Source organism: Cibotium barometz, chromosome 46 (assembly GCF_041138505.1).
Source record: "Cibotium barometz isolate CiBa-2024 chromosome 46, ASM4113850v1, whole genome shotgun sequence".
Taxonomy (NCBI): domain Eukaryota; kingdom Viridiplantae; phylum Streptophyta; class Polypodiopsida; order Cyatheales; family Cibotiaceae; genus Cibotium; species Cibotium barometz.
The window spans coordinates 31,070,403-31,098,226 of NC_141091.1; the positions used below are offsets into that span (position 1 = coordinate 31,070,403).

A 27,824-nucleotide genomic window follows, 5' to 3' on the forward strand; every position below is an offset into this window, starting at 1 on the left:
AAAGTTTTGTCTTGTGATTGCTGTTCCTTTGTAAATTTTTATGTTGTTCTTTTAGAATTACAATATTTAGAGGTCTTTTTATGAAGCCCTTCAAGAGTTCTAATATTTTCCTTTTAGATATGTACTCAAGTCACAAGATGACATTTGAAGGTAATTATGGCACAATATCTACAAACTCATGTTTCTACCTTGAAAAATTTAAGTACAAATGTGTTGAGTAAAAAACATCATAAAATGAGAAGAGAATTTCTCAATCTTTAACAAAAAAGATTATAAAATTAGAATAAAATTTACAAATATTTATAATGATAAATAGGGAGGAGAATGAAGCTTTCTATTTTGTCTCCATCTCCTCTAGTTTTGTGTCCATGTCCCCCTTTGTCTCCTCTGGTTTTGTGGCCTCCTTTGTCTCCATGTCCATTTCCTTTTACTATTTCTGGTTATTCTTACCAGCAAACTTGAGTTCCTTCTTAGCTTTCTTGCTGACACCCTTCTTGGCACCCACTTGAGGATGACTTTTCTTTGAGATACTTTCTGATTTAGTACCCTTGGTTTCTTTATGTAGAGTTCCTTGCTTAAACATAAAATGCTTCAGTGGTGAATGTACATGCATTTTCTTCTTCTTCTTAGATGGAGAGGCTTGGGGGTGGTGGAGAATCTAGATCATTAGGAGTAATTGAATTATTCAAAATAATATTGATTACTCTTGCAGGAACACTCCACATCCCGAACTCGTGAGATCCAAGAGTCTATCAAATTAAGAAAAATTCAAAAAATAAAGTATGAACCTTAGAAGGAATATCAATATTCAAGTTATTAAGGAGAACTACTTACAATTTAATCTACCCATGCATGCCTATCAGGCTATTCATGAAAATAACACTTCTTCTCAGAAGATTAATAACACAAGCACTCCAGTTTCCACTAGAAAAAAGTAAAAGAAATATTTAAGAAAGCGAATATCATATGTCAAATATTTAAACACATAGGAATCATCCATTAGAGACAAACCTCTCTACATATATCAAAACAACAAAACAAATGTTCTTATTTTTCATTGGCTTGAAATAGGATGCCAGCTCAGAAGTCTTCTTTTTTATATCAATCAATGCAGGCAGCACTAAGGGATCACAAATGAATATTTCGTTGACTTGATTTGGAAGAAATTCCTTCATAAGTGTCCAAAAAGAGTTTATAAAGGAAAAATAAACAAAATAGAAAATATTCTTACATTATTAACATATGAGAAAATAAACATATGTAAAAAATGTAGTCACACCTGAAACACATGAGAACAACACTATTATTGATCTCCCTATCCTTATCTACAAGCACGTAAATGTCCCCAAGTGGTGCAATATAGAGGTAGTCTTCCTCCAATGTGCCAACATTGCAGATTAGCAGCACTGGTACTTGGGCAAGCCTCTGAGAATTGGCCTTCTCCAACTGCACAAGGATCTCTAAGATATCATGCACATGTGAGACCATTTCCTTCACCTCCTCCTCCTCACAACTCTTATCATTTGGCTTAGATTTCCTAGCCAACTTTCTTTTCTTCTTTGGGAGGAGAAGTGACTTCTTCAACTTTTATATTATCTGCCTTTGATTTCCTTTTCAATGTTGGGGGAATTACGATGATCTCAAAGGCTTTCTTATCCCTCATTGGAAAGGGATGAAGAAATTTGTCAAACCTGTACATCACCCTGCTAATAACAAGTGTCATGTCTCTGTCCATCAAAGTGACTCTTCTTGCATGGGCAACACGAGGACATCACATATGAAGTTATCACTCATTAAGTCTATAAGAAAGTCTTCATCACAAGATTCTTGAAGACATGCCGTTGCACTACTCTGCCATCTTTAATGTCCTTGCCCTTTGATACTGTCACTTATTGTTCTTACGATTCTCAGGAATGGTGCCCTAGGGATGAGAAGATGTGTAGGATACACTCTTGTGCTCACCTTATCTCAGCAAACAATTTCTTTTTTCTCTAAAGGAAAGTTCTTTCCTTAGATATATTGGTTCTACCCTTTATTGGTTTCTTCTCTAATGGTTGCTTAGAAGTTGTTGCCTGAGCTTCAATTTGAGGCTCTAGCTCTGAATCTTGCTATTTTGGAAGGTAGGGATCTAGGTAAACCATCCTCATAGTTTGCTTTATAGGAGCCATACTTCCACGAATCAGTCCACGAGTGATGAAGTAAATCCAACCCTTCGAGAAGAGCTAGATTCGTGTCGTGGAAGGAATCGGGCAACAAGGCAGGGGATGCGAGCTGGAGCGTTGTCCCCATGGAGCGATAAGGAAAATTTAAGCCTGACGAGAAGAGTAGACTCACGCTGTGGAAGGAATTGAGTGAGAAGGCGAGCGATGAGCCGACACTGTCGACGGAGTGATAAGCTGGATCCAAGCCTGACGGAAGTGTGCACTTGCATCGTTGACGGAATCGGGCGGGGTGAAGAAGACGTCATGTTCTGCCCACGAAGAAGCGATAAAGATAATGTGGTATTAGACAATACTCTGAATCACGCCGTAGAGGGAGGGCCGATGTTGCAACCGTCCACAGAGCAAAAGGAAAAGTTTGAAAATAATGACAATAATTCTCGCACCGTCAATGGTACCCGATAATTTTTTTTAATATTTTCTCCTTTTTATAAAATGTGATGTCATCATTGAGGATGACGTAAACCCTACACGTGGCTCTCCTGTGATAATTTCAGCCCTATACGTGGCTCTCCAGTGATGACGGCAGCCCTACACGTTGCAGAACGGCACACTTCGGTGATGTTAGCCCTTCACTTCCGTTGTACATGTATAACGTCAGCCCTAATAATATCTATATATAGTTGTGCCTTGTTTAAATTTATTTATTTTTATTTCGGTTCCCCTTCCTCACGCTGTAGATTAGTTTCGGTCCCCCTTCACTCGCGCCTTCAGTTCACTGTGCGATAAGCAAATTCACTTCTGGTCAATTCTTCGTCCTCGCGTCGTGGCGTGGTTTCGGTCCCGCTTCACTAATGCCTTCAGTTCACCATGCGATTGGCAATTTCACTTCTTGTTAGTTGTTCATCCTCACGCTGTGGCCAACAATGCAAGCATGGAGCAGGTAGTTCAGTACTATATGATCCTTTGGAAGATGTAGAGACACTTAAAGAGGTAACAGATGAGCCTAGTGTCAATGAAAACCTATTCGATTTGTTAAGGAGAGTTGGGCACCATGAACGTCTTCCAGATGTTGAGACTATATTCATCAATGTGCCCTTCAATTTAGAACATAATGTTAAGGACATGGCAAGCTCTATGTCATTGGTTAGTACATAAATTATAAATGAGGGATCATCACAATATGTTCACATGTCTAGCTTTGCCCTTTCCTCGTCTAATGCTTATCTATTTCTTCATATAGACAAAGAGGACTACACAAAGGATGAACTGGAAGTTCAGAAGGGTCAAAAGGTTTCACAAGCTTCATTTGTCCCATAGAGATTGAATCTGATGATGAGGTTATGGACCTAGTTTCTGGTGATGATGAGGAGTGCCTTCTAAGCACAGGGTTTGATGTGGCAGAGTTTAAGGCATCCACTGTTATTGATGAGGGATCATCTGTGCATGGAGAATACTTAAAATTAAACTTTGTCATCCCTAGGCTACCCTCCTTTCTTATAAATGGCAAGAATTTTATTCTTCTCTCCCACATACAAAAGCTTTATAATTTAAGGAAGGATTATTGCCTCGCAATTACAACAAATGGTTGTGAAGCTGCCAAGGGTATACTCAATGTGGAAAATGAACATAAAGAGGAGTTTCTGAAGTTGGACACTGAGGTGATAGAGAACTTCATTGAAGCCCCTAGAGCCATGTCATTGTGCTTTGCCAAATCAAAGGAGACTGAATCTTCTCTTTCCACAGAGCTAAAATTTCAAAGTCTTCAAGAGGAGTTAGGAATTACTAAAATGGGAAGAGAGCCCTTGCTTGCCCTTCAAGGAAATGAAGAAGGCTCCATCAACCTCTGGGATGCATCCAAGTTGGAAGAGGATGAGAACCAGTACAATACACATAAGGTCATGCTGATAGAAAAGTGTGATGCTATTCGTATCTTTGGATATGGTACAAGATTTAGACCTTTCAAAACTAGATACTTCCTCTGTTATGCTAGCTATGCTCTAGGTGCCATACTAGAAGATGTAAATGCACTCAAGGGTTATAGTCGCAAGAAGTTTTTGCGTTATAGAGGAAAACTGCCTAGTGAAGGGGAAGAGCAAGTAGAGAAGAGACTCGAGAGCAATTAATTATCTTGTCAATGTAAATTTTTTGTTATATCTTTTATGTAATGAAATGATGCGATTAAGTTTTAATTACAAGTCTGTATTAAGCAAAAAAAAATTACAACAATTCAAAATGTTATAAATTTTGCATACAAAATTTCATTGCATTAAATCCAAATTCTTCTTTTCTGTCTTCTTGATGATCTCCATGCCGCATGATGTATTGGTCCTATGCCAACTTTCCACTTCAGTGAGATCTCATTTTGGCTTGATTTCGTGTAGCCTTTGCTAAATCACTCATATGGGCCTTTTCCATTGATAGTTTTTGCCCAAAAGTATATTTGTAGAACCAGTTGAACATTTCTTTGAGGTAATTTGTACGAGTCTTTTCTCCTCCATGTTGGGTGTTTTTGAAATATATTCCTCTAGCTCGGTAGTAGATTTTTCCATTCCTTGGGTGCTCCACATGTCAAGAGAACCATATTCATTCATGAAGTATGCACCATGAGCATACAAAATATGCTGCAGAAGAAAATAGGACCAATTCAAAAGCTATACTTCATAATCATTTCAAATTGATGAGTAGAAAGAAACTCATGTTTACCATGTAATACATAATGTTGGTATCACTCCATGTATCGACCATGGCTTTTGTAAACTTTTGAAGCTCTTCTTGAAATTTTTGGTGCTTCTCTACAACCGTCCTACTTTTGGTCATTAATTTAACCATCTTATTGAGTTTTGACCAAACCTTCTCACGTAGAACTACAAGGCTTGGATTGGTGCATTCAAACATTGTACATTTACATAAATCTTTCCACAAGTCCCAGGACTTTGAGTTCTTTACTTTTTCTAGCCTCTCTAGAAAATATCTTGCCCTATATCCACTCATGGACACCTGCTGGGCCACTTCATGATTTATGCCAGAGGTCTTCTTGTTAACAGTAATCTGCACATTGCCCACCATGGCACCTACTTGAGTTAAGTAGCTCCTCTACTTTTTGAAAGCTTCATGTTGTCTTTCCTTGCCTTGCATAAGAAATGCATAATCAATGTGACACTTGAGCAGACGATCAAACATATGCATGAATGCATGCAAAGTACAAAAGTGGACATTCTTGAGTTCAAATGGAATAACAGGATTTCATTTGGGGTCTCTCAAATGCTTGTTTGGCTCAGCTAGCATGTTAGCCGACAAGACACCACCAACCCAATTGCCAGCATTATTATCCACTCTGCCATTCTCATCATCTTGATTCTCAAGCTTCCTCTTCCTTCATGTGTTCTTCTGTTACTTTTCTCTCACCATTCTCATGTACCATGGACAAGGATTTGGGGTGTTAGCACCTTGTGGACACCCAAGAAGGCACTTTATTATCTTCAAGTCACCTCCTAAATGCAAGTGTATTTTATAAGTGCCCTTACCCTCCACTTCTAATATTTTCCCCTTAATATGTGCTTTAATGAAATTGGTAATCCATGGTATCCTATCAAACATCCAAGCCAGCACTTCATGTGTCTCCTTCGTTACTTCAAACACCCCAAGCCACCATATCTCTCTCTCATATTAGACACTAAAAGAGGGAAAATTTGACTTGCAAACCCTCTCCCTATTGCTCGTTTGATTGTCTGGGTTTTCATTAGAACCTTCCAAAGGCAACTCAATCTCCTTAGTCATATTGATCTCACTCTTTGCATATGCCATTGCCTCTATCATAAGTCTGATACTCATTCGTTCTAACCTCTTGCCTTTCACAATCTGACACTCATCCACTTTCAACACAAAACTTACCTTGTCACCTTGCATGATAAACAAAAGTAGATAAGTTTTAGTACTTGAAACATTTTTCTATTAGCTCGCAAAAAATGTAAAAAATTACTTACATTATTTAGGCAGTCCATAGAATAAGATCATAGCTCTCTAAAGACGTAGATCAACAAATATATTGTTGAACTCATTGTAGGGATAGATGATCTTACCATTTGTGCCTCACTTTTTTCCCCCAAGATCCAATGGTTAATCTATCATTGATATGAAATAGTATTCTCCAATTTTGTTTTGCACATCATCATTCCATGTCCTCTTTGCTAATCTTATCTTTCCGGGGACAGGAAAAATATTCCTTGTGATGCCTTGTTTGCAGAGTGTATCTTTTAGCAATTTATGGAGGGCTTGATATCCTTTTGTGCTAATGCCCACCTCATCGCATGCATTTTGAACCTCCTCAATGCTTAGAAGATTGGTAATGTCATCCATTATCTCATTTGCGTGAGTACCTGACGTATCTTCTTGTGGGGTGGGTCTCGAATGATGGAAAGAATGTCACGCCTCCTCACACAACTACATAATATTTCTCCAAAATCTTCAGGACCATTTTCACCACATGCTTCTTTCAAAATGTTCCTGTCACAAACCAATAAAGATTACCAAAAACTCTTTAATCTATTGCTCATAACAACCAAAAATATCTTAATCAAAATTACTTGCAACAAGAATAGCCAAACAAAAAAAAAAAAACTTGCTGCATGGATTCTTCGCTTGCAAGCACCACCACCACGAGTTTTTGGATGTTATTGATTGTCCTCTTTTGCTCTCTTGCTCCCACGAGGGTGCTCTTCATGTGAGAGATTGTGCCTTGTAGCTTCATTACGTGAGCTCTTTCTCTTTGTCTCTTTTCTCTGGCTCTACAATATTATTTTGTGCATCTTATAGTGCATGTTGCACATTACTCAAAGTGCTTTGTAAGCTTTGTGTTTGTGAGTGGAGGAGTTGGACTCTCCATGCATCTCTCATGCTTAACCTTCTATAATACCCAAGCAGCCAATTCTGACCCTCTCCAACAAATTGAATAAATGAAGGGAGATCAGTGAAGGGTGGAGAACAATGCAAAGAAGGATCATTAGGATATAAATATCCATCAACCCAAAGATCCACATTATTCCCACCCTGTTGTCTTCTTGCATGCTTCTCATGTGCATTTAGATGTTCTTTCTTGATTGGTGCATATTCATTCAATATGCAAATATGCAAGTCCACCTTCCGCACTCTTGTTGAATTTGAAATTTCTACCATTCAAAAAATAGAAGAGAATATTCTGAAGTGACTCAAGGCTGTCCTATTGTGTTCACAATATATTCTATTGTGAAGAAGGAGATAGATAGAGAGAGAGAGAGAGAGAGATAGATCTATTGTATTCGCAATAGGAGAAGAGAGCTTGGGAAAAATGGAGAGAGAGAGAGAGATAGATCTATTGTATTCACAATAGGAGAAGAGAGCTTGGGAAAAATGGAGAGAGAGAGAGAGAGAGAGAGAGAGAGAGAGAAAGAGAGAATCTTATTTTGCAAAGGTTGGTAGGAAACGTTGATGAATAATAGTAATGATTAAAAGAAACAAAATGTGGGGAGGATTTCAAATATGACTATTAAAGTGGAGTAAATAAGATTGAAAGTATAGATATCAGTGATCCTAGTAGGGGGTTTTAATAGCTAGAAAGAGAATCCTAGTCCAAAAATTAGAGAGATTCCCTACTTTAGGCCCAAAAGTAAGCATCATTATGAGCTTTGTCTCCTTAAGCCTCAATCAAATTAGTCTTAATTCTTTAAAATTAGGAATCCTTACAGGACCCTTTCAATGCTCAAATGTCCCCTAATGGTTGGCTTGCTGATGTGTGGACAAATAAATGCTAGAAAACATGGGATAAATACTATATATGTTGTATGCGCTGCCCACCCTCGCTTCCATATAAGATGACTCTTGTCTAACTTCCCAAGAGTATCTGCAGGCTGTCGATAGCTATTTGCTATCAACCGATAGGTCCTTGTGACCTCCTATGAGCTGAAAAATGATGCTAATGCTGATCATGCCTTTTGCTAGGTCTTTGGAAATGATTTGAGAGATTACTGAGGTATTGGGTCTGCGTACCTACCCTCAGAGAGACTACTTCCATCTACTACCATGGGGCACCTGCTCTGCAGACCCCTCCATCTACTACCATGTTGCATCCTTCCTGTTGGAACTATGCACCTTCCTTTTGGTACATAGCTTAGTGGGCTGAGCTTGAATGCACTGATACCAATGTTGCATGTGCGTAAGCCTTTGGAAATGATTTGAGAGATTACTGAGGTATTGGGTCTGCGTACCTACCCTCAGAGACTACTTCCATCTACTACCATGGGGCACCTACAGGCCACTCCATCTACTACCATGTTGCACCCTTCCTGTTGGAACTATGCACCTTCCTTTTGGTACATAGCTTAGTGGGCTGAGCCTCAATGCACTGATACCAATGTTGCATGTGCGTAAGCCTTACTGTACTGCTCTATAGTCCTAAGCATACTTAAGAAATTGATTCTAATTATCATACGATTAGGACAAAGAGGAGAGAGATTAGGTGTCAGGTTTTCTTTATTTATATGGTATAAAAAGGTGGCTATTCTTGTACATAGTGAGGCTTGTGATCAGCCCCACAAGGATTGACCCTAGCCCTTCTACATCATGTTCTATTGAATGCTAGATGACTTATGAATGAACTAATAACTTGCTGAATTCTGGTTTATAAGTTATGCTTATATATGGGTGAGGAAAGTAAGTCAGCTAGTACATCTTTAGTCAGCCTGATGTGTGGACAAATAAATGCCAAAAAGCATGGGATAAATACTATATCTGCTATATGCACTGTCCACCCTTGCTGCTCTATAAGATGAGAGTGGACAGACTATTGCAGGTTGGTTGACGGAGCGACCGTCTCTTATGGGTCCATTACGTACGTCCACATGTCAAGCCTCACAGTCACCTCATCTCTCAGAATTCAAGCATGTTGAAGAGATGGGACACTTACTCAGATGATCAACGTATCAAAATTTGTGTTATGTGCCCAGTGCATGGTAGGAAATGCAGGTTGCTAGAATATCATTTTGGGTTTGTTGCCTATCTCTTTCTTCATGCTGATAAGGAGGATTATACAAAAGAGGAGCTCAAAGGAAGCACTGATAAATCAGAATAGTCCTTTATTTCAAGTGCTCATTCTGCAGAAGAAGAGGTCCTCGACCTTGTGTCCGAGAAGGAGGAGGAACTTCTCAGCACAAATTTTGATGTGGCTGGGTTTAAGTCCTCCACCATCATTGATGAAGGAACGTCATCCGTCCATGGGGAGAAATTCTAATTTTGTCATGCTTGGGCTACCGTCCTTCCTAATTAATGGGAAGTATTACCTCCTCCTCTCCCGCGTTCAAAAACTCTACAATTTTAGGAAGGATTACTATCTTGCTATAATAGCAAACGGTTGTGAAGCTGCGTCCGATTTTCTCAATGTAGAGAATGAGCATAAGGATGAATTTCTCGCATTGGACACAGAAGTGATAGAAAATTTCTTAGAGGCTCAGAAGCAATGTCCTTGTGATTTAAAAAATCCAAGGAGAATGAAGCTTCTCTTCCTTCAGAGGAAGAATTTCAAGCCCTTCAGCAGGATATGGGCATTTCTGAGTTTGGTAAAGGAACCTGTTCCCGAACTTGACCAAGAAAATGAAGAGGGCTCCATCAACCTTTGGGATGCAGCAAAGTTGGAGGAGGATGAGAACCAGAAGGTAAATTATTGCTTCTGTCACCTAAGCTAATTATTTCTTTAGTTTGTTTGGTTTAACTCTTATTGCTTCAGTCTGTTTGAATTATTTCTTACTCTAGTTTGTTCCCTCCTGGTTCTTTGTCAATGTAGATAGAGCTTGACGGTGCCGATGGATTTCTTGGACGAGGTGGTGCTAGTCGTGCAAGAGTTGGGCAAGATGCCACTCTTGCACACTATGTCTCTTCTATCGACAAAAATATATTTATTATATGTCATAGCAAGTACTCGAGGGATGCAGAGATTCCACTCCTTACAATGAAAGCCCTATCTAGGTATACAGGGTATGCATTTATACCTTATAATATATATAAAGTCATGCTTATAGAGAAGTGTGCTGCCATCCGTATCTTTGGATACGGCCCAGGTTTTTGGCCTTCTCGAGTAGGTTATTTTCTACGTTATTCAAGCTATGTCCTAAGTGCAGGAGTGGAGGATGTAAAGTCACTCAAGGGCTATAGTTATAAGAGGTTTTTGCGTTATAGATGAAAAATGCCTACCGAAGAGGGGGAGCAAGAAGAGAAGACTCAAGAGCAATTAGCTCTTTTCATTGTAAATCTTCAATATAATGGAATGGTGCAATTATTTTTTATTTTCAAGTCAAAAACCTTTACAACTTTCTTTTAAATGTTTACTTCCTAAGTCAAAAATGTTTACAACTTTATTCCAAATACTTTCAATTTGAAAGTGCTATTTCTACTTCAAAATTCTTCTTATGCGTCTTCGTGAAGATCTCCATGCTGCATGACGTGCTGGTCCTATGCTAGCTTTCCACTTTAGTGATCTTCTATGTTTGGCATTATTTCATGCTGCCCTTGCTAGATTACTCATACGTTCCCTTTCCATGGATAATTTTTGCCCAATAGTGTATCTGTAAACTAGTTAAACATATCCTTGAGGTAATTTGTACGAGGAGTCTTCCCTCCTCCATATGCCAGGTGTTTTTAAAATCTACTCCTCTAGCTTTCCTCGCTTTTTTTCCCAAGCTCTAATGGTCAGCACATCATTGACGTAGTGGTACTCTCCAATCTTACATTGCACATTTTCATTGCATGTCCTCTTTGCTAATCTTAATCTTCTTAGGGCAAGAAAAATATTTCGTGTGATGCCTTGTTTGCAAAGTGTATCTTGATGGAGAGCTTGGTATCCTTTTGTGCTTATGCCCACTTCATCGCATGCATTCTGAACTTCCTCAATGCCTAAAATGTTAGTTATATCTTTAATTATATCATTTGCAAGTATCTATTGTACCTTCTTGTAGCATGGATCTCAAACTATAGAAAGAATGTCATGTTTTCTCACGTAGCTATACGTAACATACCTCCAATATCTTGAGGACCATTATCACCACATGCATCTTTAAGAAAGGTCCTGTAATAATGAACTAACAAAGATTACTTATAGCAGCAATATTAAATAATGAATTAACAATTAATGAAAAAAATCAAACAATTGACACACTCATAAGAATAACTTATAACCAAAAATCAAACAAACCTTGCTGCATGAATTCTTCGCTTGAGAGCACCACCACCAATTGCAAGTGTGAGAATGTTGTTCATTGTCCTCTTTCACTCTTTGGCTCCCATGGGTGTGCTCTTCATATGCGAGATTGTATCCTGTAACTTGAGAATGTGGTCCTCTCTCTTCGCCCTCTCTCTGTAGCTGTAAAATATTATTCTATGCAATTTTGAAAGCTTGTTGCACCCTACTCAAAGTGACTTGCAAGCTATTAATTTGTGAGTTTATAAATTGAACCTTCCATGCATCACATATAGTTAAGCGTTTGCAATATCCAAGGAGCCCATTATCACCCTCTCCAAAAACATGCATGAATGAGGATAGGCCTATGAAAGGTGGAGAGAAATTTGAAGAAGGATCATTATGATATAAATACCCAATAACCCAAAGATCCACAATACAATGACCCTGCTGTCTTCTTTCTTGCTTCTCCTATGCGTTTAGACATTCTTTTCTGATAGGTGAATATTCATTCAAGATGCGAATATGCAAGTCTACCTTCCTCACTTGTGATGAATTTGAGGTGTGTTATTTCTGTGAGTGCCATAGTAGACACAATGGAAGATGGTAGATAGCTTGGATCCGAAAGAGAAGCTTGAAAGAGAGACCTACTGCAATGAGAGAAGGGCTTGGGAGGGAGAGAGAGAGAGAGAGAGAGAGAGAGAGAATCTTTTAGTTATCGAGTCAGACAGAGAGGAGATGTGATAGTAATCAATGAAGAAAATGGTTTTTAGGTGGGTTTGCTATAAAATATAAATTTTAAATTGCTAGCTTTCCAAAAATTTAAATTTAAATTAAACTTTTAAATAAAAAAACGTAAGTTTTCCTTGTCTTTTAATGACTTGATTTAGAATTTGTGGGAACTTCAAAAACACAATGAAAGTGTATTAAAAGAGATTGTCTTTTAATGACTGTTGATATTAAATTTAGAGGAAACTTCAAAAACGCAATGAAAGTGCATTAAATGTGATTGAAAGTTATTTTGAGATAATTATTTGGAATTGTAATAAAAAATGTTTTTGGGGCCCCTATATGGACGAGATTGATGATGTTACGAGACTTTTAGTGGCTAGAAAGAGAATCCCATAGTGAAAATCCTAGAGAAGGAAAACTAGAGAGATCCCCTACTTTTACGGCCAAAAGTAGGCATCATTATGAGGTTTGTCTCCTTAAGCCTCAATAAAATTAGTCTTAATTCCTTAAAGTTAGGGATCCTTATAGGGCCCTTTTTATGTTCAAATGCCCCCTAATGAGACCGAGTGGACCTGTATAACCATTGTGGCCAGAAGCGTCACTACTGGAGGAAATTTCCTCGACGGAGCACGGAGAAAGGTGTAGATTCCTCATTTGCAGCTGCCGCAAAGACTCCAGCTTTTGTGCACTTGGAGATTATGGACACCGAAGCTTCATCTTCTTGTTGCTGGGAGGCGGTTGGATTCTAGATAGTGGTGCTTCTCGGCACATGACGCCTTCCCAAGAGTTGTTACAGGTTGGAGGCAAAAAAGTCACATCTTTATTGATGACAAGTCCACTATCCCGATTCACAGTGAGGGAAGGTTGGAGATAATTCTTGATGGCAGAGGGGGGAAGCATTCCTCCTGGGTCCTTTATGTCCCATATCTTGGCTTTCATCTTTTGTCACTGCATGAGGTTTGCAAGAATGGCATGTGGGTGGAGTTTGATCCTATCCAGGACAAAGCAACAGGCCAGGTTGTTTGGGAAGGCAGAATAAATAATGGGATTTATACACTCTCTTCTCTTATAGGTACTCACAACTCACCCATTTGTGGCATTTTCACTCTGGTATGTGAATGTGGACATGTTGCGGGGCAAGCTTTTCGAGGAACAGAAGGTGGATGGCTTGCCAGACGTTGGTAGTAGGCAATGACATTGCACTATGTGCCACAAGTGTACCTATTTCATAAAAACAAAATTACGCTAGCCTAGTTCATATAAAAAGGGTGTGAACCTAAAGTTTCATAAGTCAACATATATCAACTTAAATATGAGTGTCTAAAGGCATAAGTTAATAGATGTGAGTCAATAAACCTGAGTCTAGCAGTGTGAACCTAGCAATATGATCCTAGAAAATAATATTAATAATAAAGATTCAGAAAATATATAATAATAATAATAGCTTGAGAAGAGCAGATGCATCTGAAATTAGTTTCAAGTTTACTTCACAAGCGTTAAATACTTTTACAGTTTGGATTCATTGTTGGAATTGATAATACAGTTAAATGTAGAGAACATAAGACCACACTTCCTCAAACCTACCTAACCTTTGGTCCCAATAAATGACCAACACTTAACAGATCATTTTCTATTAAGAAGATAAAACTTCTTTAGATCCACCTTAAGTAAGGATCTTTGGGAAGAAATAAGCCAATTAAATGTAAATGTGAATAGTGAAACAATGGAGCACGTAGAAATAGGAGCCGTCGGTCCTCTAAGATCTAGATTCACCAATTGGATCCATAAAGAGCACCATAAAATTCATGAAAATGAATTGAAACTACCCTATTTTTAGGTGAAGATCTAGTGAAGGGAGACAATTTAATGAAGGAGTGGGAGAAGGACCAAGAACCTCAAGGTTTGATCCCTTAGGAAGAAGTGGTCAACCATGTCAGATGTGCCATAAATTAATGTTGATACCTTGGGCTAGGTTTATCCTAAGCTAACCATGACCAAGCAACTCATAGCAAGCATTATGATAATCTAGACGTATCTCTTTTACTATAACATTAGAGAGAAGTATTTCTCAAAACACCCAATAACAAGCACACAAAATGCAAGCAAGCAAGAGTCTCACCTTCTCAAAATGAGCTTGCTATAGAAACTTATTCACCACAAAAATAAGTCCTAGAGCTCATCTATTTGGAAAAAGAACATGAAACATAGGGAAGGGTAAAGAGCCAATGTCTAGGACTACCTCAAACCAAAGCGATCAACAAGGGTATTCATGTAATGTGTCCTCAACCACAATGACTCTACAACCTCAAATCTAGGCTAGCCTTCGCCATGGGGTAAAAGATGATAATCCTTGAAATAGAATGTTTTGTAGAACCACTCCTTTATGTTCCTGCTACGTGAATATGCCAAAGACATTATTAGGATGGCATCTGAAATGGGAAGGGGTGTTATTATAAGCATAGCATCTCAAGATTGAAGATGTGCATAGCATGGCATTTGAAATGGGAAGGGGGGCAACCTAGAAACATAAATTTGGGTAAAACTAATCCAATCCACATATCAAGGATGATGACCAAATTTGATGGAACTAGAGGTCCCATTCACTACCTAAAGTAGTTTGATCAAATTTGTGAGGCCATGGGAATGATGATGATCCCACCAAGATCTATTCATTCAGACATTTCCTTGAAGACAAAGCACGCCATTAGTTTTTTGATCTCTAAACCCACTTGAGAAGGTAAGCATTTACAGAGCCTTGAAACGCATTCATGGTGGGACTCTCACTGAGTGGAGCTAGATGGAGACCTATTATATAGATTCATAACCTCAAATAAGAGAAGGGAGAAATAATTTACGAATACATTACTAGAACCAAGTATGTCCACTTTATCTCCACATGAGATATAGCCCCCCCTCTCCCCCTTCAATAGATTAGATGACTTATCCCTCATGTATTAACTTCATGACCATCTCTATAGGTCAAGAGGAGGAGGATTCATGACCATCTGTATAGGTCTAGACATTACATATTTTATGAGTAAGAGGTTTATGAGCGGTCACAAAATCAATAGGCTTCATGACCTCCTGTATAGGTCTAGACACTACATCTTAGATGAGTTTTTCTATGTTCCTATATGAGGAACCTAACAAATTATTTGGCACTCAAGCCAAAAATTAAAAGATAAATATGCTATTGCAATTCAACAAACTTGACATGAAGGAAAGTGAACCTCTAACCACACACTTGAACAAATACAAAAGCATTAAGCAACAACTGGCAGCAATTGGGAGAAGTGTTGAAATTTGAGCATAATGATGAGCTATCGTGGATCAAACACTAGAATCAACATCATTAACAAAGTGATTAGCAAATGATTAAGATGTAATTAGTGAATAATTAGCAAATAGATTAAGATAGGCATGGATACTCAAAAACCAGCAAATTCTCATTAGGGCTATGCCTCAATTTATAGAGTTTACATCAAGCATCAAATCCCATTGATTTCTCCATGATTCACTCCCAGAATATCTCCACCTTTTGCCTGATTCTCTCCACCTCTTCTCTTTTCCCTGAATATCTCCCAGAATATCTCCACACTCCTAAATTCTCTCATGCTACCCTTTATTCTCCACACTCCTAAATTCTCTAATGCTACCCTTTATTCTCTCCCAGTAGATTCTTCTCACCTTTTCACAGGTTCTTTCACAATTACATCTTCTCTTTTGCAGCCTCTATCCAAGAGCTTGTTCCCACACACACCCTATTCACTTGTATATTTCAACACCTCCCCTCAAGTGAATAATCCTAGCACACCTAGACCCTATACCAAGTTTGCCTCCCTTTACTTGGCAGTCCGGGACCAGTGTCTACTCCTCCCCTCAAGTTATCTCAGCACACCTGGACCCTGTATCAAGTTTCCTTCTTACTTGACAGTCCGCGACCAGTGCCTCAAGTCCCTAAACTCCATAGTCCTTGACACTCTCTCTCTCTATGTGTCCAAGGCTACTATAAGTGCCCGCGACCTTGACTAAAGTGCTCACACATACATCTACCACGTGGCCTACATCATCGGTGGCTCAGAGGTGGTTTTACTTTGTTGGGGCAGGTTACATTGGGTTGTGGGGTCTCTCTCTCTCTCTCTCTCTCTCAGAGATTTTCACATGGCTCCTCCATCCACATCAATACACACGTCAATCCACATTATCCACACATCAATCCACATCATCCATACATCCATACACATCAATCCACATTATGAGAATAACTCTTTTGAAATAAAAAAAAATTTCTTTATGCATCTTTCTATGCATAAAATCAAAATTTGATGATGAAAGTAACGCTTTCATAAAAAAAAATCTTTTTGCATCTATTTATACATAAATTTAATTTTACTGAAATTAACACTTTTATAATAAAAAAATTTCTTTTATGCATCTATTTAGGCATAAAAATCAATTTTGATGAAAGTAACACTTTTATAATCAAAATATTCCCAATATGCATCTTTCTATGCATAGAAATTAATTCTAATGAAAATAACACTTTTATTATAAAAATATTTCTAATATGCATTTTTCTATGCATAGAATAAAATTAACACTTTTAGAATACACAAGCGGTGGGGATTACTCTTTTTGAATAATAAAAGATAAAACTTATTTCACAAAATTTAAGAAAATTTTGCCATAACCTCCTTTGTATGGCTGACCATTTTTCAAATTCTTTCATTCTCAAGTTACTTAGAAATTATCCCAAATGGTTTTAAGCATTCGAAACTAATCAAATTTCACTTTTTAAAGAGAAACAATATGAAAAGTTTAATTCTAACAATTTGATTACATATCTAGGATAAAGAAAGGTTGAATTCAAGAATGAAGAGAGGGGGAAAGCCTTTCCAATAAGGCATAGCATCATTTTTCATTTTAAAGAAAACAAAAATTAGAAAACCAGTAAATGGAATAAAGAAAAAGTATGATTTCTAGCTTACATGAATTTTTGTGAGCTCTTCTTTGGCTTAATGGTTTGAGGGATCTACTCTTGTTTGCAACAAGAGTGGCCACCAATTCTTTTGAAGAGGAAATGGTCAAAAACTAATGAATTATCAATAAATTCACTGTTTTTTGCTCTGTGGAGGAGTAGAGTAACAGTGCATAAAACACTATTAACCATTTACAAAGGGAGAGACTTCATTTATGGGAAAAAGTGAACCTCTAACCAAGCAAACTGATTCTAGAATTTTCCAAATCAGTTTGGTCAATTTTTGATCATTTTTAGGTCAGTTTAGCTTACTTTTTGGATCTAGTTGAAGTAGGAGAGAGGAGAGATGAAAATAACTCATTATTTGTGAGTTTAAAACTCAACCACACATGTAAAATAGGCGCCTCCTTCATGAGGGGAATTCCCCCACACCGAGGTGTCAAAAATGCATCATTTCTTCTAAATATCTCTTCTTTTTTAACTAATAACCTTGTCCTCTAACTCTTCATCTTATGTGAGTATTTACTCATTTTTGGGGGGATTTCCTTTTATTCTTCAATTTATCTCCTCCCTACGTTTGGATTAATCTAATTGGTCCATAGGAGCCTTAATTCAAAAATTTCAGAAAATGTGGACCCTTAGGCTAAGGTCCTTTTTACTACCTGCTTTCAATTTATTCCAATTGGTCCATAGGAGCCTTAATTCAAAAATTTCAGAAAATGTGGACCCTTAGGCTAAGGTCCTTTTTACTACCTGCTTTCAATTTATTCCAATTGCACATTGGAAAATTCTTTTTGAATATCTATTTCAGGAGAAACCATTTTAGACACTAGGAGGATTTTTATATCTAAAAATATCTCAATTTTAAATTACCTCCCTCTAGACATTTTCTCTCTCTAGGCCAAAACAAGGTAAAACAGGATCTTTCTTTTATTTCAGAGAGGGGAAATAATTATAAGATTAGAAGGGGAGGTTTTTACACCTACACACCTCAAAAGCCGGAGGGAGGAATCTTACAGTTCCAATGTCTTGTTAGCTTTCCTTTAGAATTTCATAGCATGGCTTAATTAAAATGAGATAATAAAGACCTCGCCATTTCCACCTCATCATCATCAACAATGTGCTATGCTTGCCCCTTAAGCCTAACGTTCTAGGTCAAGGACCGTGGCTTCCATGGACATCAAACATTACGACTTGATTATGATGCTAACTTACTAACAACTCTACTGTCACTCCAATCGGAGTAGTGAATCACTTGTTGGGCTCATCCTGTAGCTTGTCCAATGCCTTCAAAAGTGGCCAATATTTAGAAAGGTAGTATTCCCTTGTGGTATTTGGGTGTGTGCATATGGGTAGAAGATAGAATGAAATTATGTGCACCAATAGGATAGAGTTTAGGACCCCATCTCAAAAAGAGAGAAACAAAAGAGATGATACCAATATTGAAAGGTACCATGTAGATGCTTAAGCCTTTAACATTTAGGAGAAGATGTCTTCCACGTGTCATGTATAGAAGACATCTTTAAGTTGAGCATGCGAGATGGAACACTCCATGTAAAAGTGAGGTGAGGAGTCTGGCCAAAGAAGGGTGACTCCAAAGTTCAAGGATGGCAAGTCAAGTGATGCTAACCTGTTTTTTCATTAAAGTGGTGGATGCACACATGCATGTTTAACAATTCCTGTGACTTGTGTTGATTCATGCTACTCGAGTATGATATTAGCATCAAAGTCAATCAAACTACACACACTTCCAAAATCATTAGGAATTTTTTGGACCCAAAGAGGGCCTCTTGGATTAACTTTTGATTAGGAATGGACCAAAAGGAAGAGGGCTGGGTGCACATTTTTGACTTCTTTGACCCTAGGGGGCCTAGGCTTTGGTTTGCTAATGGGTCCTAATTACTACTCTTGTCCCTCTACCTCCTGGGCCCAAACTTAGAGGTCCCCCCACCTAGAATCGCGCAGATTAAAAACCCTAAAAATTGAAAATTTTTAATTTTTTCCCAAAAGTGTGTTTTCCCTCTCAAACTTCCCCCCAACATACTCTAGATTTGGAAAGATCATTTTGAACCTCTTTCTTCCTCTTCTAAGCTCTCCATTGCTGCAGAAACTCCATACCTCTCAAGCTCTCTCTCCAAGCTCCCTCAGTCTCAAGCTCCCTCTCCCTCTTTCTTCCTTTTCTAAGCTCTCCATTGCTGCAAAAACTCCATCCCTCTCAAGCTCTCCCTCCTTCTCAAGATCCCTCCCTCCCTCTCTCTCTCAAGCTCCCTCCCTCTCCATTGCTGCAAAAACTCTATCCCTCTTTAGTCTACTCTAGGTTCAGGAAGCCTATTCTCAAACTCTAACCCTCTTTTAAGCTTTCCATTGCTGCACTGAAAGCCTTGAACTTTCTCTCCTCTCCACTCCTCTGTTGTAAAACAAGCTTTTCTTTTCCCTTCTTCTCTTTTCTTACCACCATGGCCTCTTCCAGTAATGTGATAAGACTTAGGGAGAAGGTGAAAGAGCTTGTACTGCATAATACAAGAGATGAGAATGGAGTTTGGGCTCCAACAAGATTCAGGGTTGGGGCTTGGGTCTACATGCAACCAAGCTCTAAGGGACCACATCGAGTAGTGCGTCAACTAGGGAATACATCATTGGAAGGGGCGGCTATAAGGCTTCAAGCATACTAAGAAGGAAGGACTAGTTGCCATAGTGAAACATGTGTATACCCTTAGAGACCTGTACATTCAAGGCCAACGACTAGGGTTTCCTTCAAATTGTCAGTATAACATAAACACAACTTTAACAACATGCTAATATTGGATTTTTTGTTTCAAATTTTCATATGATTCTCCATTTTCTTATGTCTCTCTGCAGATATTTTCCCCTCTAATTATGTTGATGAACAACCACTCCAAAGCCTCACTGGAGTTTTCTATGCTATGCATGCATGTTTGTATCTCAAAGCCAAGTGATCTTGTACAGAATAATATCTTTTTCTTTTCTCACTCATTTTTTGTAGTTAAAAAACCAGGTTTATTTGGCAAGCTAATCCCCCTCTTAACAATATCTTTTTCTTTTCTCACTCATTTTTTGTAGTTAAAAAACCAGGTTTATTTGGCAAGCTAATCCCCCTCTTAACAATCTCGAATGGCCAAAACCTGATGCTTGGATCATCTTATGCTTAAAGTTTAAGATGGTAAGTGATATCAAGACATCACTCAAGTTTTCAAAGGCATCTAGGCCAGTAGGGCTAAATTGGTTTTGTCCTTTACATGTTTTTGTGCACATGTTCAATTCCAATGCCAATGCACTGTGGTTGAGACTGCGGAGCAAGCCCTAGTTCCAGAGAAGGAATTCACAACCTTACAAGACAAGCTAGAGGTTGAAAAGGATACCCTTGCTGCTGGGGTGATGGAGGAGACCAAAGCACCTAAAAGGATGAGGCTAAGTCCTCGATTGACCTCTCCAACCCCACCAGTACTTTGGCAAACGAAGAAATTGAGCAAGAGGTAATAATCAACCTTTTACAACTTAGAAACATTTGTAATTATGTATAGGAAAATATTTTGATTTTTCCTTTGATTGCAAAGGGTGGTTGAAATTGATGCATTTGCTGGGAGAGGCAGTAGGTCCATGGACATGATGCTGCATTGGCGCACTATTTTGGTCGGCTTCCTATGGATGGCATCGCCATCCACAGGGACTATACCCCTCAATCTACATTCACTCTCTTCTTTTTGAAAGCCCTCTCTAAGGTGCTCTGTGTAGCCTCTAAGGCATAGAGCACCAAATGTATATTTCTGATTAAAAAATCCATTACCTTCGATGTTTTTGTTCTCGATTTAGGGGTGAGCTTCTTGCTCGTATAGGTATAGCCAAAAGCATAGGCATAGAGGATCCTCAAGAAATAGCCCAATCACTCCTTGAGAACAATCTACCCAATGACAAGAGAAGGAAGCTCAATATTGTAAGAAAGCTTTTGTAAAGATGATGTATCACTTCTTATTATGAATACAATACAGTTTTTGCAAACTTATTTTTATAAAGTATATCATTGTTTTTTCTAGTTTGTACCATCAATGTTTTTGTAAATGCATCAGAAATGACCCTGGGAGCCTAGGGGAGCAGTGCCAGAACAGTGCGAATTTTGAGCCTGCACTGTTGATGTAGAGCCCAAATTCGCACTGTTTTGGGACAGCTTCCCCAACCCTTCAGCAGGAGCAATTCTGATACATTGGATGACAAATAATATATTTTTACACATGATTAAAGGTATTTTTACACATGATTAAAGGTATTTTTTATCTTCTAATTTACTATTTTTCATAATCAATGTACTTAACTTCATTATAAATACATTAGAAATGATTCTGAGTGGCTAGGGGAGTAGTGCCAGAATAGTGCAAATTTTGAGCCTGCACCGCTGTAGAGCCCAAATTTGCAATGTTTTGGCATAGCTTCCCTAGCCCTCCAGGAGCAATTCTGATGCATTGGATGATAAATAATGTATTTTTACATATGATTAAAGGTATTTTTATCTTGTAAATTACTGTTTTTTATAATCAATGTACTTAACTTCATTATAAATGCATCAAAAATGATTCTGAGTGGCTAGGAGAGTAGTGCCAGAATAGTGTAAATTTTGAGCCTGCACCGCTACTGTAGAGCCCAAATTCGCACTGTACTGTACATGCATAGCTTCCCCAGCCCTCCAGGAGCAATTCTAATGCATTGGATGACAAATAATGTATTTTTACACGTGATTAAATATATTTTTATATTATAAATTATTGTTTTTTATAATCAATGTACTCAACTTCATTAAATGCATCAGAAATGATCCTGAGTGGCTGGGGGAGCAGTGCCAGAACAATGCAAATTTTGAGCCTACACCGCCGCTGTAGAGCCTAAAATTCGCACTGTTGTGGCATAGCTTTCCCAGTTCTTCAGGAGCAATTCTGATGCATTGGATGACAAACAATGTAATTTTACACATGATTAAAGCTATTTTTATCTTACAAACTATTGTTTATCACAATTAGTGTACTCAACTTCATTATCAATGCATTAGAAATGATCCTGAGTGGTTAGGGGAGTAGTGCCAGAATAGTGCAAATTTTGAGTCTATATCGCCGCTGTAGAGCCTAAATTTGCACTGTTCTAGCACAGCTTCCCCAGTCCTCCAAGAGCAATTCTGACGCATTGGATGATAAACACTGTATTTTTACACATGATTAAAGGTGTTTTTATCTTGTAAACTAATGCTTCTCACAATTAGTGTGCTCAACTTTATTATAAATACATTAGAAATGATCCTGAGTGGCTAGGGGAGAAGTGCTAGAACAGTGCGAATTTTGAGCCTACATCGCCATTGCAAAGGCCAAATTTGCACCGTTCTGGCACAGCTTTCTTAGTCCTCCAGGTGCATTTCTGATGCCTTGGGTGACAAACTGGCACATGATAGACACTCCATGTTAAACAAACATGATGACACCAAGACATTGTAAGAGAAACTTAAAATTTTAATTATCAGAAGGTTACAAATGAAAGCCAGACAGGCTTGCTACAAAGGGGGGGTTTCAAACAAAAGAGTTGATTCAAAACGAAGGTTAACATCTAAGATCTCTAGATCGTGTCTCGCTCGCCTCGAATGCGCCAAGCTAGTTGCATGTCCTTGGCAGATATGGTAATTCTCTTTGCATGTATTGCAAGGAGGTTGGTGTCTTCAAAAAGCCCAACAAGGTAAGCCTCGGAGGCTTCTTGCAATGCTTCAAGGGCAATCCCCTGCACACGGAACTCTGTTCTATATCGTTGGAGAATCTCCTTCACTGTGCAAGCAAAAGGGGTTCTTCTTATTAGCAACTCAGTGCTCCTCTGACAAAACTTGATTTCTTGTAGAGCCCTATGCCCTTGGTGCATCCTTCTCCTTGGAGCTCTCAGTGTTGTGTTAGTGCGTTGGCAAGGTTGGGACTTCCTTGGCTTCAAGAGCTTAACCTTTCTATGCTTGTGCACACTTGCAAGAACCTCCTCTTGGTCTCTCTCATAGTAAGCCCTCAAAAAAAGTGAAATGAAAATGAAGTGAGAGAAGGAACTATTAATAGTTTTTTTTAGGGCAAAAAAAACCTAACTAAACTTATTTTCTTAGCCGGTTTACACGAAAATTAAAAAGCTTTTAGAATTTGGTTTGATTTTTTCTTTCGATAACACTGAATGGGTGTCCCCTATTGTTGTAGTCTCTAAAAAGAATCAACAGCTTCGCATATGTGTTGATAATAAGCAGCTTAACAAAGCTACCATTATAAGGACTACTACCCTTTGCCTTTTATTGACCAAATCCTTAACTTTTTAGCGAGGAGGGAGATATATGCTTCCTTAGATTGCTTTTCTGGGTACAATCAAATGGCTATCGCTGATGAGGATAAGTTTAAAACCACTTTCACCACTATATTTGGCACATATGCATATCATGTCATGCCATTTGGGCTTTGCAACGCGGATGCTTCATATCAGCGCTATAAACATGAATCCTTTCATGATGATTTGACCAATTTCTTAAAGATCTTCATGGATGATTTGGGGATTAGGACCACACATGATAAACTTGTTGCAGCCCTTAGGTATGTCTTTCACAAGTGCCGTGAAAAATCAATAGCTTTGAATGCAAAAAAGTGTGTGTTTGGGGTCACTTATGGCATTTTGTTGGGTCACGTCATTAGCAAGCAGGGTATTTCTATGGATCCCCAAAAAGTCGAGGCTATTCTTGCATTTTTGCCACCCACTACCATGCGTCAAGTAAGGGGTTTTCTTGGAGCCGCTAAACACTATAACCGCTTTAATAAAGTGGCACAACTTATTTTACCACTAAATACACTTCTGCGAGGACTGGAGCACAAGTTCATTTGGGGGGAACCTCAAAAAAATTCCTTCTCTTCTCTTAAAAGTGCATTCACTACCGCCTCTATCCTCAAACCACCTGATGCTTCCAAGCCTTATCATTTATTTTCTTCTTGTTCTCATTTGGTAATATCCGCTTGCATTGCACAACTTTATGATAAAAAAATGCACCCCATTGCATATTATAGCCACAAGCTTAAAGATGCTAAAACGCGCTACACTTGGGTTGAGAGAGCTTGTCTAGCGATTGTTGAGAGTGCTAGGAAGTTTTGCACATATATGGCTACCCAGCACATCATCATCTATGTCTCTAAAGATTCATTGCGCCTTTTATTGAATAAGTTAGAGCCCCTTGAGCGTATTATACGCTAGATTGTCGAGTTTCAGGCCTTTGACTATGAGCTTAAATCTAAACCTCCTGCATTACAAAAGTTAGTGGATTGCTTAGCTGATGTAATCCCATGCAAAGATGAGCCTATTGCAGCTGCACCTGAGTTGTTTTGCATTGAGTACGCACATGAGTGGTATGACCAAATTGCTCATTATTTGTCCACTCTTGAGTTTCCTTCTGACATGAGCAAAGCCGCGAAGAAGAGATTAGTTACGCATGCTCAGAAATTCACTATCATTGATGGGTCTTTGTACCACAAGGGGTTTGAGGGCATTTATCGCCGATGTGTTGCATGAGAGGAATTCCACACATTTTGAAAGAGTGTCATGAAAGGGCATGTGGAGGTCATTTTGTTGGGAAACTCACTGCATTGAAAATTTTAAGGCTGTGTATTGGTGGCCATCCGTTTTTAAAGATTCATTTGAGTGGTGTAAAAGAAGTGATGTTTGCTAGAGAGCCACCCGCCTTGAGAATCGTTTGTGCCCTAGTAATCCTATTTTAGCTACCCTTCCTTTCGAGTGTGGGGGATTGACTATGTGGGCCCTATTACACCTACTTCCAGGCATGGGAAATCTTATATCATTGTTGCTACGGATTACTTAACTAAGTGGAGTGAGGCTAGAGCTGTGAGGAAAGATGATACACGCACTACTGCTACATTTTTGACTGAGCATATCATTTGTCATTTTGGGGCACCTGCTGAGTTAGTTTCTGATAGAGGAACCCATTTTCTTAATGATCTCATTGAGGAACTCACTACTTATTTCAATATTTATCATGATAAAACCACCCCCTACAAACCTTCTACTAATGGGCAAGTTGAGAGCACAAACAAAACTTTGGTCACTATCCTTAGAAAAACTGTGGACACTCATAAAAGGGACTGGGATGAGAAGTTGCCAGCAGCTATTTGGGCTTATAACACTACTTTCAAGGAAGCCACGGGGTTCACTCCTTTCTCTTTAGTTTATGGGCAAGACTCTGTGTTACCTATTGAGCATGAGTTGGAGAGTTTGAGGTTTTTGCATGAGCACACACTACCTTTGGAGGAGAGTTTGCAAGAGATATTGGGCACTTTGGAGTATCTAGATGAGTGGAGATTGAGAGCCTATCTACATCAAGAGGTTGCTAAGAAACGTCAAACCAAGCTAAAATCTATTCTTTTGAGAACGGGCAATTGGTTCTTCTCTATGATGCACAACATGAGCTTTTCCCTAGGAAGTTGAGCCATTTATGGTCGGGTCCTTATATCACATTATTGAGGTTTATCCTCGCAATAAAGTCCAGCTTGCAGAAATGGATGGGACATGGTTCTCTACCAAAACCAATTTTGATAAAATTAAGCCCTTTGGGATGTGATTGCATTGACTTTTCCATTTTATGAGTTGCAGATGATGTTGAATATACCATGCCTTTTTGGAGTCTATACTTTGATGGAGCATGTAGGGGCAAGGACAAACTTGGTAGTTGCGACATTGTCATATATCCACCTGAAGGGAATGCTATTCTTTTGGGAGTTCTTTTGGGAGATCATTTGAGCAACAACATTGATATCAAGCACTTTTGATTGGTTTGAGAGCACTACTTCTTTTGGGAGCATCTAATGTTTATATCTATGGAGATTCACAACTCGTGGTCCACCAGTTTCATGGCCAAGCCCGCACCCTCCACCCTTTGATGCACTACTATAGTCTTTTAGCCCGCACCCTTAGCCCGCACCCTCCACCCTTTGATGCACTACTATAGTCTTTTAGCCCGTGATCTCTTCACCCATTTCACCTCTTCTTCTTTGACCTTTTTGCCTCATCATGGAAATCGTGTTGCAGATTCCTTAGCTTTGATGGCCTTTTTTGGTTCCTTAACCCAAAATTTTGATCGTGCCTTGGTAGATACCCCTTCCTTTGACATTGATCCTTGGGAGAAATAGTGCAAGACCTTAAGTGTTTGGGAGTTGAGGAGTTGGCTAGTCTTCTAAGGGTTTTTAAGTCATCCCATCCTTCCACTTTTGCTTCTCTCATTCTATCCATGACCTGTCGATTGATTCACTTGTCAGATGTTACCTTTCTCACTATAGATCCTAGCCATTTGCTCATGATCCTGTAGCCCAATGGATAAGGCACTAGTCCAACTGGAAATTCTCGGTTCACACTAGCCAGGTAGCTTTCCCCGCAGGACGCCACTATTGCATTTTTTTCTGCCCTTTGTGTGGCCTTGATTTTCATATGAAGTTTAAAACTTCCCTACGATCCTATCAAAACTAGTTCACATTGCATTGATTGCACTCCCATAACGATTGATTGCATTGATTGAAGTCCCATAACGATTTGGCCTTCCAACCATGAAGAAATACACGTGGCCTTGATTTCCACCATGAGTGTTTGAAAATGTGACATTTAAAGCCTTAAACCTTAGTTGTGCTAAAAAAAAATTGACGATGCAGCGTGGAAACGAAACGTTGCCAGCGCAGCGTGGATACGAATCATCGCCAGCACACGAATCTGCATGCATTCGATTGAAGAGAGAGGGAACGCCACCATAATCGTTGCCGGCCTATCTGTTGTTGCGAGCAGAAAAACTGTGAAAAAGAACTGAACCCGTGGTGTTGTGAGCAAAGAACTTAACCCGTCGTGCTGCGAGCAAAGAACTTAAGCAAGCCATCACCATTATCGTCACCGACCTCTGTGGTACGAGCAAAAAAGAAGACTCGCCACCCTTACTAATTGTGGCTCGCCTATGTGCTGCGAACAAAACAAGTGGAGTACACCTTTGCTAATTGCCGCTGTCAGGCAAAAATCTGAAAAGGTGTTTTGAGGTAGTGTACATATGGAACGCATGGTGTGTGAATAAGCTTTGCCTTGAATGCCCTGGCAAATGTACAGAGTGGGTGGTTTTATGTTTTTTTTTTACGAGCTCTTGGTGATGCCTGCATGTGAAAGTGTTACGGGAACCCCGAATGTGATGATGGTTGGTCAATATTGATTGATCCTGGATGCAGAGATGGCGCTCCATTTTTAGCATGAATGTGATGTGATGATCGGTAGAGCATGGGGAATGGTTGGGTTTTGGTAAGTTATGATGCTACTGATTACGAGCTGTGGGAAGATATTGCACTCGAAGGAAAGTCATCGTGGGCGCAGTATATTCACCTGAAGCATAAGGAAGCAAGGGGCCTTTTTAGCATTGTGTGGCCATCATTGAGGCTTAAGAAAAATAATAATAAATAACCACTAATGTGGACAACAATGAAATAGCCACGTGGAAGCTTTGTTTTTCGCCAGCATGAAAGAGCCGCCTCTAGATGGTTGGCGAAGAGGTGTGAAGAGTTTGGGGGCCACCTCGTTGAGCAGAGGACCGCTCTGGTGGTTTTCGCAGAGGGAGACGTGGAAGCAGCTGCTACAGGCCTTGATGCCTGGCTGGTGATTCGATAGAGGAGCAGAGGAGAGTTTGGGGCTGGAGTTGCCGCCTGGTGAGAAGTGGCTCTCG

The 27,824-nt window shown here is 39.1% G+C and overlaps 1 protein-coding gene across 1 annotated transcript in view; it reads left to right on the forward strand.

The window, feature by feature from the left end:
• Nucleotides 1-27,824, forward strand: part of LOC147612118 (cytokinin hydroxylase-like) — a 97,475-nt gene that overhangs the window by 36,676 nt on the left and 32,975 nt on the right. The window contains exon 2 of the mRNA XM_086784265.1: nucleotides 25,308-25,326. Coding sequence (XP_086640391.1) covers nucleotides 25,308-25,326 — 19 coding nt within the window. The remainder of the gene's footprint in view (nucleotides 1-25,307; nucleotides 25,327-27,824) is intronic.